Raw genomic sequence first — 12,366 nt, 5'->3', positions numbered from 1 at the left:
ATATCCACAAGAACCATGGCAGTATGGGAGGGGATTAAACTGAAAGCTTTCATTCATCAAACACCAAGGAGTATACTGCAACTTGAAAAAATAGATTGAAATGTTAAGGTGGAAATGCAAGGAGCAGGTAGCACGCCGAATTTTCGGACCGCAAATGATGCGAAGTAATGCAAAAATGTCACACAATGAATGTCCAACTAAAAAAAAATATCAGTACATTAAATAAAACAGTTCATCAGAAAAAACAAAAAGAGATGAACACTTTTTATTTTCCTTTTTTCCTTTTTTTTGTTGGGAAAGAGATTGATTCAGAGAAGAGTACAAATATAAAAATAGGTTTGTTGCTATACAATTGATGCTTACATTGATAAAGCACTGATTGTTGATAAATATCTTGTCCAGAAACTGCTCCTCATCTTGGTGTACTTGATGCATCTGCCATCCAAGCATATGTTCATCGATCCTTAACCATGCGACCACCAATACAACCAAAAAGGTCGCAATTATTTCAAATGTGAAGAAGCCTCTTTCAGATGGCTGGAGTCTGATGATAACTGCTCACGTAATATGCCAGCCTATTCACATATAAAGAAGAGGACGAACTGCAATTACCAGCATGGTAGCTTATCATATTCAGACACCAAACTCCTCCCCCATTTTCTTATTTTTAGCTTTTTTGTATTTTTCGTGCTTTTTTTGGTCTTTTTACAAAACAGTAGGTTTGCAAGAACAATCTTCTCAGTTTGTTGTCCTGATTCAACCATTCGGGGCAACGAGCAAGATAACAATTGGTTCTCATTGTCAGCTCAACTATAATATGCTCCACTATGTGGCAGGTGGGAGAACCTGTTCAGATGACAATGGCACACTCATGTCAGGTTTCGTACCTGCACTTGAATCAGTGCCTGAAGGCTCACGTTTCCACTGTAAACTTCTAGCACCAGCTTTCATCGGAGCACGCCCTCTAAAGGAACTGCCAGGGAGAACAGCCCTCGGGTATGCCATTCTACCGTGCCTGGCATACATAGATGATCGTCCACTACCAGGCCAACCATAAAAGTGAGCGGCTTCATGAGAACTTCGCCGGACGACCTACATTACAAGGAAAAATAACACAAATATCACTTTTACTGCTCAATCAAAACTCAGAAGTTTTGTTATTTACTTCTATGGGAATCCAAAATGACAAACATCAAAGCAACAGGATGCTATGCTAGTTTGTCACATTCATGCAAATAAATTTAATGAAGCAGGAGTACAAGTAGTAGAGAGAGAAAATCGATAAGCACAAAACTGAATCAGTTAAGAGGATTATCCTATATATTCAACCTCTACTCGAGCACCACGTTAGACAATGCTGTTCCTTGGCCAACACAAATCAATAACAGCAAAAGAAAAGTAGAAAATGCATATGGCACACTACGAAAAGTTCAAAAGATAAAGAATCATTGTACCTTGAGAATCCGTGTCATAAATGATGTACCATTCAATGACAAAGCTCGCTCAGCTGATTCTTTGTGTAAAAACTCTACGTATGCAGATCTGTATCATAGAAGAAAAACCATCATTGAGTTCTCTTCAAGAAATGTAGAGTGAACTTCTGTTTAAGCCAGTTTTAAGCTTTGCTGCTTCACTTGCAGCGATGTTCAACCTAAGTCCAGGAACATCAACTCGAGATTTCAATACTTAAACTGCACAGATGGTTAACTCAGGTCTGATAAGAGCAATCCAAAGGATCTTAGGCAACTAAGTTTCAGACCCTAACCTAAGCAACATAAAAATTGAGTTCTAAGTTTCATGATAATAGAAACATCATGAGAAGTTTAATGACATGGATTCAATTTCTATTTATTTGATGGTCCTCCCCCAGTATGGTATATATTGTTTCGGTAGGTTGCATTCATGCTTTTTGGGCCATGGGGAGCAGTAAGCACCTACAACATGCTATCATACAAACTATTCTGATTCCGAATCAGATCAACTCGAAGGAGTTTAAAAAGAATTCTGCATGAGTGCATGACTGTAGCCTGTAGGTACTCCTTGGTGTGATTTAGCAACACACAAAGTTTCAAGTGCAAACACAATTGGTGGAAATAGGGGAGAAAATAAATTTATTGAGTAGTTACTTTCATTTATCATTTTCCTTCTATTATGGTTTATCAGATTTTTTTTCATTTGTCTTAAGACAACATCCACATTATTTTCTGAGAATTTTGAGCTGATCTGATGTTGAAACAAGGGGGTGGCATCATAGGAGTTACTGGGCGAATGGTGATAAGTATTAGATATGCCAAGATCTCCTGTCACTTAACTCTCCTATCACTACAGTAAAAATTTGTCTGGTATAAGGAAAAATAGCATGATAAAATTTTGTACCAGCTACAATAAGCATTAAAGATAAACTAACCCTGTTGGCTGCCCCGTTGCAGCATTAGTGACGATGACTACTTTCAGAACAGCACCAAACTTGTTGAAATGGCGAGATAATGAGTCCTTGGTGGCAGCAAAGTGAACCTTCAAATAATTTGACAAAGATAAATAAAAGAATCTAATGGCATGAAATAATAAGGGTGATGAGAATACACAGATACCCACATTACTGACATAGAGGGTTCTCGAATCTGCATCCTCAGTCGGATGCGCTGTGCTATATGAAACTGCAACTGCAAGGAAGGCAAGATATATTATATGAGTAATAAATGACACTGCCCTCAAAGTAGACCACTTTCTATTGATGATTTATTAATGACGACTTGCATTACAATACTCTCCTTGCATTTTTTCTATCAACGTTTGATGAAAACAGCATCATATCCTTACAGATTTTGAGTTACTAGTAACTGTCCCCATGCACTGCACGTTTTTAATCAAGCAAGGTGCTGGACAGGGGGCAATATAAGTGGTATTAGTGCTACTAATTAGGTGAGGTGATAGTGATTAGGGCTAAATTAGTGGTATTACTGTTATTAATTGCTGGATGAAGGCAGGACACGAAATCAATAGGAGCCATTAGATGCAGCTGATCAGATGGATAGGATTGATGTGCGTACTGTAAGATGGGTGGATGTAGAAGAAAGCCACTAGTGCGTATATCTCTACTACTTAAAAAATACGAAGTAGTTTCTGAAGCCTTCCCGCACCCTCCTATATTCTGCCTCCGCGTCCCGCCCTCCCACGTTCTGCCCACGCTGCCAACAGAAGGACCCTGCGTGCCACTGCCTCTCCCTCTCCCCCGTCCCCCGGCAGTTCGCTCCCCAAATCACACAATAGCAACTGCCCTCTCCTCCTTCCTCGCCAACCACCCGCCACCGATTGGTGAAGCCTATCGCCCTCCTTGAGCACCATGGATTGGGCTCTACACACCTCGTTGCCACCTCCGCTCTACGCGCTTCACTGTCACTGCCCTACGCATCTGGCCGCCACCGCCCCAGCCTCCAGGTTCTTCGTCTCCTCTCCCTTCCTTTCTTCCATACCATCTGCATCATCCCCAATGAATCACCCTCGACCCCGATCTCTCGCCCGTCCTCCTCGAGCACCATGGATCAGCCTCTAAGCACCTCGTCCACTCCCCCGAACCCACTGATCCAAATCTCTCCTCCCTACGTCCCTTCAGATTTGAGCGCCACCGACCCCAATCCCCTGTAGCACACACGTCTCCTCGTTACCCCCGCCGCTGCGTGTCTTCTCTCCCATGCTGGCTCTGGGCACCTCCTACCCCAACGCGACGAGCCCTGGCTCGACCCTAGGCACACGCCGACGCACCTCAGCACGCCACCGACGCAATGGCCGAAGCGCCACCGCATTGCAACCGTTTCATGTGTGCCTCCATCTTATCCCACCTGCCGGAGGTGCCTTGAGAGTTTCGTCCGGTCATGTGCCGACGCCAGAGACTCGACGGTTCCATTTACCGACCAAGAGCGGTTGGTATTCGATTCGGCGACCCCTGCAATGCATCCCACCAGAGTGTGGCCATCTCCTGCTCTGGTTAGTCTCCCTCCTCCCCTTTCGAATCATGCGTCATCGAGAACTAATCATCTGGACTCCCCTTGCTATAAACATCGCCATCAAAATCACAGCTGCGACAGAATGCGCCTCTGGATCCTTTCCACGGCGTTCACCGACCTGAGCCATCTCACTTTTTACATTGTACTACTTGGCCTCTTTTGTCTGATAAGAATTTGGCCGCTGATGGGGGCTTAGATGCGCCGTTTGTTTTGCAATGCATCACATGATTCGCGGGATAATAGCCTGGGCATGCCGTAGGAGTTTACGGAGGCAAACATTAAGAATCAGATTTTATGGTTCTTAGTTGGTCTTTAAGTTCCTTGGATTTATGGCAGGAAGCTTGGCCTAACAAAGGAAGAAATGTCAAATTCTACCAATTGTGGATGCCACCTCTTCAGATTCAGGTAGGAGCCCAAATGTCTGTCTCTGTGTTAATGTTATTTTTGGAATCTTATTGATTAGAAAAAACATGTGAATTGTAGGTGCATTTGATAATGTTCTTGAGCTTCTTGTCCGAGGTGGGCGAAGCCTACCAGAAGTTGTGATGATGATGATCCCTGAGGCATGGCAGAACGATGCAAACATGTAACCTGAGAAGAAAGCTCTCTACGAGTTCCTGTCAGCACTTATGAAGCCTTGGGATGGACCTGCTCTAATATCTTGTAAATATATTTAGCCCACTTTCCTTGTTTGATCATACTTCTGATGGATTTACTTCATCTAACTTGGCTTTCACCTGCAGTTACCGATGGCCATTACCTTGGAGCTACCCTGGACCGCAATGGCTTGAGGCCCGGTCGGTTTTATGTGACCCACAGTGGACGTGTGATCATGGGTAGTGAAGTTGGTGTTGTCGATGTTCCTCCTGAGGATGTGCTCAGAAAGGGTAGGCCGTAGGCTAAACCCCCAGAATGATGCTATTGGTTGATTTTGAAAACCACACTGTAGTGGACGATGAAGCTCTGAAGGCACAATACTCTAAAGCTTACCCATATGGGGAATGGTTCAAGAGACAAAAGAAAAACCTCAAAGACAATGTAGAATCTGTGCCAGAAACTTGCTCCAAGCATTTCGAGCTCACTTCCAGTAAGTCCTTCACCATGCTTTAACGTCATACATCTAATTGGGCTATTACTTTGATTTAGTTACTGATGACAACTTGGGCCAAACATTAGTAACGTAGCCATTATGATTTCTTTTGCAATTTGGTGCAGCAAAAGAATGAGAACAAGGAACGTGTAGGTATCAACGGAAGTTTGACCCCACTGAAGGCCTTTGGGTAAGTAAGGGTTTAGCTCTGTTTGGTTGCCTTTTTCATTTGTGCTAGATAATTATTCAACTGAACAACTCCAGGTACACGGTAGAGGCCCTGGACATGTGGCTGCTGCCAATGGCTAAGGATGGAGTTGAACCTCTTGGCAAAATGCTTGCACGAGATGCTCTCTGTCTTCATGAGCTGGCTTTCCCATCAAAGAACCCCTCCACCTGGTAGTGCAGATGCAACGGCCCTTCCCAACCCAGGGGACTACCACTGGAGGAAAAATGGTGAAGTCCACCTCAATGATCCACTTGCAATGGGAAAATTACAAGCAGCAGCTAGAGTCAACGTGATAGTGGTTTTGAAGAACCTATTGTTTCATCCCACACAACTCAAGACTTTTGATGAACTGAGTCGAATTTGTAGCACACAACTAGGTCCACGTTGGATTCATGTTCATGTTCTTTAATGCATGACGTTATTGGTCTATAGCATGTGTTTTGCTTTCCACAACATCAGATTTGATCTCAGTGGTATTGTAAGTTATAGGGAAAAATTGTATTCATGTGGTTAACAATTAGGAATCATTGCAATACAAGGACATTTTACTATCATGTTTACGGCGAAACAATTGACAATATCTCTATGATATATATTATCTTTGACTAAGGTATATTTGCATACCATTTTTTTAGTGATATGCTATCATAATAGTAGGACATGCGTTTGAAACATTTAGATACCGTTGCAACGCACGGGCATTGTACTAGTACAAGTAGATATGTTGCATACCAGATGGTGCAGACCACTGAGAATCCTATATAAGTGGTATTAGTACTACTAATTAGGTAAGGTGATGGTGATTAGGGGCTACATTAGTGGTATTGGTGTTATTAATTGTAGGAGGAAGGCAGGACACGAAATCAATAGGAGCCATTAGATACAGATGATCATATGGATAGGATTGGTGTGCGTACACTAAGATGGGTGGATGTAGAAAAGAAAGCCACTAGTACTTTTATATAAGTAGAAGATAGAAGATATGGTGCATTACCAGATGGTGCAGACCGCTGAGAATCCTTTTGAACTTCTGCATGACTTGGTTCCTGAATGAAATTTACTATCAATCAGAGCAAATCTACCCAAGGATTACTTACTCCATACATACATAAATAGTCAGGGTATACCAACAAGATAATACAGGCCAGATGATCAAAAGAATAGAAAACAAAACTAATGAGCATCATAATCAAAAAGAGCTTAACATCACTTTTATTTTATTTTATTTTTTAAAGTAGCATTCAAGATGCAGGTGAGATGACATGATGTGCCAATCTGCTAACAGCTAAGACCATGTGACACTGTAGCAGTGTAACAGGAGATGCCAGGTACTACTTTTTCATCCAATGTTTTCATACACTGAAAGCAAATGCAAACAAGCCTTCACAGATGGTCATGAAGATATAAGCAGAATAGACAAAATGATAAATTCTGCGGAAACAAGTAACCTGGCCCAATTTGATCCAGTAAAGGCAAGTACTGGCAAATTAGATAAACAATACCATGTTTGTATGATTATCCATGAGCCCCTACTGCTCTAGTGCTCTGCCATTTCATTCAAGTGGCAAATGAGTGTTACTACTCACTAGCATGTAAAGGTTCTAGAAGAACATTCTTGTCTTAGGGTACTTGGGCAAATGTTAACATGCGTTTGACTTGATTAAAATCTGTAAAATCAATTTTCACCAGAATCAAAAGGACATCTGCTAGAATCTTAACCGTACAATTCAACCCTAATCGAAATGCATTGTAAAAGGGTGACTTCAAAGTACTGTGATTGAGGTGCACGAAGAAAAAACTGCCTATTTACTGATAAAATTGTTTGCTCAAGATGAGGTTTCTTACTTTGACATTACTAGCCAGACTGGTGGCATTTGCATTCATGGGTGTGATGTAAGGCTTCTCCACAACATGAACATCTTTTGGTGTTTCATAATTGAGAGGTTCCACAGTATTCACATCAGCAGAAATAGCCACAGATTTATTTGCTGTTATTGTCAATGAAGAAACAGGTTGCTCCTCATTGATCACACTTGAAGGCCTCACTGCATTGGTCTCTGGTTCAATGCTGCATTTTGCCAATAAAGCTTTCTTCTCTGCAAATGATGAGAAAGCATCTTCATGTGAACCAGAACTTTGGCATCCTGTAATCCCTTCATCTCGGTTCACATCATCATCAGAAGTCGAATCAACATTCATTTCAGCTTCCCTATCTGCCATGGTCAGCTCTCCAGATTCCTCTTCAGATTCCTCATCATTATCATATCGATCAGAATTATGTTCCTCTACGGTAGTAACTGGTTCAAAATCCTCATAATCTCTCTTCTCTTCACGAGAACGAGATGGCTGTTTTACAACATTCTCTTGACCCAATCGCTTGAAAACACTTCCAGTAGATCTAACTTTTGTAGAATCTGCAGCAGCCTCCGCGGCAGCCCTGAGAGCTAAAGCAGCTCCTTTTACCTGCAGAATCGGCCTAGTTCTTTCTGATCTTCTATCACTTAGGTTGTCTTGAGATCTTTCTGGTCTCTTATCATGCAGGTTGTCTTGAGATCTTCCTGATCTCTTATCATGCAGGTTGTCTTGAGATTTTCCTGATCTCTTATCATGCAGGTTGTCTGCAGATGATGTGGAGACCACAGAGCGTAGACGCTTGGATGCTGATTCAGCAGAGCTGCTTGCTGGCTGTACAGCTTTTACAGCATCTCGAACAGCGAATTGTAGAAGACGACGGGAAGCACCACCACCAAGCATGGAACGTGAAGACTGGTAACAAAGGAACGAATTGATTGTAGAAGGCATAGTAGCTTCAGAAAAGTATAGTAAAGAGTAATAAGTAATAGAAATCTACATGAAGAGAAAAGAACATCTGAGTGGACCCATAAAAAGCTTATCGGGAAAATTATAAGTACACTGTTATGCTCATCCATCCAAAACAAGCAATTTCCTAGTCCAAACTTTAGTACAAAATATCAGCAGAAGTTCAGGTAGATACACTAACTGGATTGTCTAAGCAGAGAGTTCTCCAACATTCCAAAACTCACGAAACAACTATCTTGGTCAGTTGGTCCTAATTGAGGGAAAACCTACTGTAGTTAAGATAAATTGTCAAAATTCGCATATGCACTTTTATGGAAAACAAATGTTTGGTTCTAAAAGATGGCAATAATATTTGATTTGTTGCTAAGAAGATCGGATACTTAGCATTAACAAGCATCTTCATAGATCCAATCTGGAGAAGTATAGAATATAGAGTATAGACTAATTACAGTGCAAAACAAATTTGTGAGATAAGGCACACCATAAAGAACTGAAGCCAGATATTCGTAAAGTATAAATTAGAAACCATGAAAGCACAATGTTCCAGTCAGCTTGGTCAACAAAAACAGATTTCCTTAAGATTAGTTTGCAGTTGTGGCCTAGGTATACATCACACCTTCGTTTGCTGTGGCTCATCGTCCCTGTCACGCTTCCTGCCGTTCTGTTGTTTTGATGTAGGGTGTCGTATTTCATTGGACTTTTGCGATCTTTTCTCCTCTCCGTGAAGAATATCAGTTAGTACACTTCGAAGTGGAAATTTTTCATTACCCTCCAGACCAATTCCTTTCCACTCCCTCTTATTCTGTCTTCTAGTGGTTGTACTTGATTCAATTGTGTGCTCAGAATGAGTTTGACCTTTGCTTCTCGAGAGCACCTCTGATAATTTTTGTCTTCCAGATATTACTTTGGGGGCCTCATCATCCTCAATCTCCTCCTGGTTTTGTTCTTGTGCTTGCACATAAAGGTGCAAGTGTACAGAAAGATGATCCCACAACCTACAAAACCAACACAATATTCAGTAGCAAGTTCATTTTACACATGATAAGATGATATTAATGCCAATCAAGAATTGTTTACTGTTCTAGCTATTTTAGCTTTTTAAGATGTTGGACCAACTCAGGAGAAAAACATTACCGTGAACTGCTTGTCTGGGAAAAAGATGATAAAGGTCAAAATTGCTCAGTAGATATCACTGTTTCCAATTTCAAAGTAAAAGCTGTTCCATCCGTTCTCTTTTCAATTTGATGTCAAAAACTTTTTGCAGTCTCGACGATGTGACTTCGACAAATACTTTTTATAACTCCACATGTCAAAATCTTGATAGTTTTAGACATACTGGTGATCAAATATTAAGAAGTTTGACTGCATGGATTTTAGCGACGTATGAAAAAGAATGGAGGGATTAATTCATTGTCATAAGTAATGTAGTGCTTAGAAGTGGACTGTCAATGATTTATATTAAAACTGTCATGCTTATAAGCACTGATCTAAACAAAGGCTGTTTACATGGCAAAAGTAGCCTATTCTTTAGGTGCAACTAAAAGGCTAGGGGGATAATAAAAGCAATTTATGTAACCTATTCTTTATATTGTGCATATTGTGCAAATATCAGTTTCTCATCGCACATCATATCATAGAATATATAGTACAAAGTATTTAGCAAGCAAAACTTTGTCAAATCTTCTGCTTTCAGTTGTCACCGTGGATAATTGCTAGTTCTATTCCATACACAGGAAGATGCATCAGATGCTTATTTTATTATTGCCTAAATATAAACATATTTGTCTGAATATCAACGAGTGAACCGCGTATGAGGGAACATACAAGGCTGCTTGTCGTATCTACACTAAATGTGGTGATATGACAATACGAAAAGTATTTACACCATAAATATCTTAGAGATTGGTTCAGAGACACAGTTGATATACGAACAATACAAGAATATCGAAGTGCGTGCAATGCATACTAACCAGGAAATGAATGCTGCACTATCATCCTTTAGAAATATACAAAGCTCCTTACTGGCCTCATCCTTGCGTCTTCCATTGCTTAGCAAGAGAATAACATAATCCTGCACTTAAGACAGCAACAGAGGTCTACTTATTGCTTTTCCTTGAGGAATGTAATGAAGACAAAAAGAGAATAAGACAATTACACCAAGGTACAAGAAGTGAATACACGGTAATCAAAAGTACTAACAGCAGATTCTTCCTCAGATAAGAACAAATCAGACCTGAATCTGGATCATTAGACGTTATCATTCATTAAAGATAGGGAAAAGCTTAACAGCAGATTCTTTCGTAGGTCTTTCTCCCAGTGCTCCACCAGACACATTGCACCCTAACACCATGATGACAAAGAGGCGTAAAGCATTTGTCTCGCAGATGTTTGGGCGCTATCAACTACTAAAAGTTTAGTGCCAAATGTAGACAAATAGTAAAAATAGTGAACCTGGTCAATAAAGGGTTACTGATGAATGGAGAAAGGTAGTAAAATTTATTGTTTCTTAGAAGGAAAGGCAAAGATTTAAATTAATTATCAAGCACCAATGGAACCTTAACCAATAGCATATGTTGATACGCAAGGATAAGAAATTCACTCATCCGTATCACCGCATGGCATAAGTGCTTGAAATAAGTATTGCATTCTCAGTTGTATAAAAAAACTTCAGTTACACATAATTCGATTATTATGATTTGTACTGATATCTAGTTCACCTAGGCAAGGTGGCAAGGCAGAACTAATCCACAAATTGCATGTCCAAGTAACTGCTATTAACTACTAAAGCAGAAACGAACAAGAACCACTCCACAAGTTCGATAAAATGAGAATCCAGTAACATGACAAGTCACTGAACCAGTACTAAATAAGCCATGCTTCAGTTACGCCAAAACACTTCCTAGTATTTGACCAAAATAATTCCCCTGAGAAAGAGGGAGGCGTTCTTCTCAGAATCTCAGTTCAGACTTCAGGAACATATTTTTCACACGACAGCACAATGGTGTGGTGCATCTGGTCCACCAGTCCATTACACTAACTGAATTCAGCTAAGCGCGTATCTATAAGCCACACTAAATTGAAACAAATAGACAGCAATTCAGTCCAAACAAACCAAAACTCCAGCCACCAAACCCCATGAAATCTAACCGCATAATGATAGTGATTCTAGCAACAGGCGAAGCAAGCGGGGCGTCACTGAACAAAATCAACGGGCATTATTTGCACAAAGTTATCCAAAATTCTAGCCAGTCCGTCACATGCCATCAACTGAGTTCGACCAAAATCCCAGAGCTGAAGAGCAACCCAATCCCCTATACAACCGAAATCAACCACACGCCACCAAAACGCGAAGCCGGCGAGCGGCGACATCGTACCACGAGTTTGTCGTCGGGGCCGCTCATGAACTCGCGCAGCTTCTCCCGCACGCGCCCCCGGAGCAGCTCCATGCCGGTGGCGGTAAAGTCGGCCTTGAAGGTGCGGGCGTCGCCGGCAGGATCGCCCGCCGCCTCCATCGCGGCGGGGGCTTCCAAAACCCCTCCCCACGCAACCCTAGATCCAGCCCGATGGGGTCCCGGGGCCGAGCGGAGCGAGGATGGAAGGGGGCAGGTCGCGGCGACCTTATCCGAACCGCAGCGGGGGTCGGGAAGCTTCGGCGGCGTGGCGGGGGCTGGCTGGAATCGCCGGAAGGCGGCGGCGACGCGTGGGGATTGGATTGGGCGACGGGCTGCAGGCGAGGCGAGATTTGATTGGGTTTTTGTTTGGGCTTTTGGGTTTTTACTAATTAATTGTCCGTGCACTCCCACGGGAGCTGAAAAATTTTACAAAGTGTTATAATTGATTGTTAAGTTATTTTTAAGATTAACGGGGAACTTCATTGCTCAATAACCATCTGTATACAAATAAAATCAGGTGGGTTTTGAAACCACGCATGTGTGTCTAATCATAACGAAGTCACCGCTTTTGCTAAGCTATGTGCTTCACCGTTAAATTCCCTCCGTTTATGATGGGATTGTACTTCTCGAAACTTCTCAATACCACACTATATGGTCCAAGATATAGATTAGAAATTCCCTTGATAACTTTTTAACAGTTAGATGCAATATGGATTCTCTGAATATTCATGTCCGCTGTCAGAGCTAGCCTTTCACTACACATTGTTGCCTTCAGAACAAGGGCATGTCAAGCCTTGATATATAACTGCCGACGCCCCAAGAAAGTTGTCG

At 41.6% G+C, this 12,366-nt stretch overlaps 1 protein-coding gene across 3 annotated transcripts; it reads right to left on the bottom strand.

The window, feature by feature from the left end:
- Positions 1–237: 237 nt before the first annotated feature.
- On the bottom strand, positions 238–11,924 carry LOC133899795 (uncharacterized). 3 transcript variants are annotated; one of them, XM_062340859.1, is made up of 10 exons: positions 11,518–11,924; positions 10,114–10,214; positions 8,760–9,138; positions 7,169–8,089; positions 6,318–6,369; positions 2,596–2,663; positions 2,408–2,514; positions 1,455–1,542; positions 888–1,092; positions 238–575 (listed from the first exon to the last, which is right to left on the bottom strand). In XM_062340859.1, exons 1-10 carry the CDS (start codon positions 11,653–11,655, stop codon positions 559–561), a joined length of 2,076 nt encoding a protein of 691 aa, XP_062196843.1. In that variant the 5' UTR covers positions 11,656–11,924; the 3' UTR covers positions 238–558. The 3 variants fall into 3 exon arrangements, with proteins under 3 accessions (XP_062196843.1, XP_062196844.1, XP_062196842.1); XM_062340860.1 differs by adding an exon at positions 10,377–10,483 and having other exon boundaries at positions 238–1,092; positions 10,114–10,219; positions 11,518–11,654; XM_062340858.1 differs by having other exon boundaries at positions 238–1,092; positions 11,518–11,923.
- Between the last annotated feature and the right edge of the window lie 442 nt (positions 11,925–12,366).

This window comes from Phragmites australis, chromosome 18, assembly GCF_958298935.1.
Source record: "Phragmites australis chromosome 18, lpPhrAust1.1, whole genome shotgun sequence".
Lineage (NCBI taxonomy): Eukaryota > Viridiplantae > Streptophyta > Magnoliopsida > Poales > Poaceae > Phragmites > Phragmites australis.
Note: the sequence above shows the minus strand (reverse complement) of the source record. Positions and strands in the feature narration are given on the sequence as shown.

Excerpts from the sequence above, each read along its gene's own strand:
- LOC133899795 (XM_062340858.1), bottom strand. The coding sequence starts at position 11,655 with ATGGAGGCGGCGGGCGATCCTGCCGGCGACGCCCGCACCTTCAAGGCC. Across the intron at positions 10,215-11,517 it reads GCCCCGACGACAAACTCGTG|GATTATGTTATTCTCTTGCT; the intron begins GTACGATGTCGC and ends TCTTAAGTGCAG. Across the intron at positions 2,664-6,317 it reads TCAGCGGTCTGCACCATCTG|TTGCAGTTTCATATAGCACA; the intron begins GTAATGCACCAT and ends CCTTCCTTGCAG.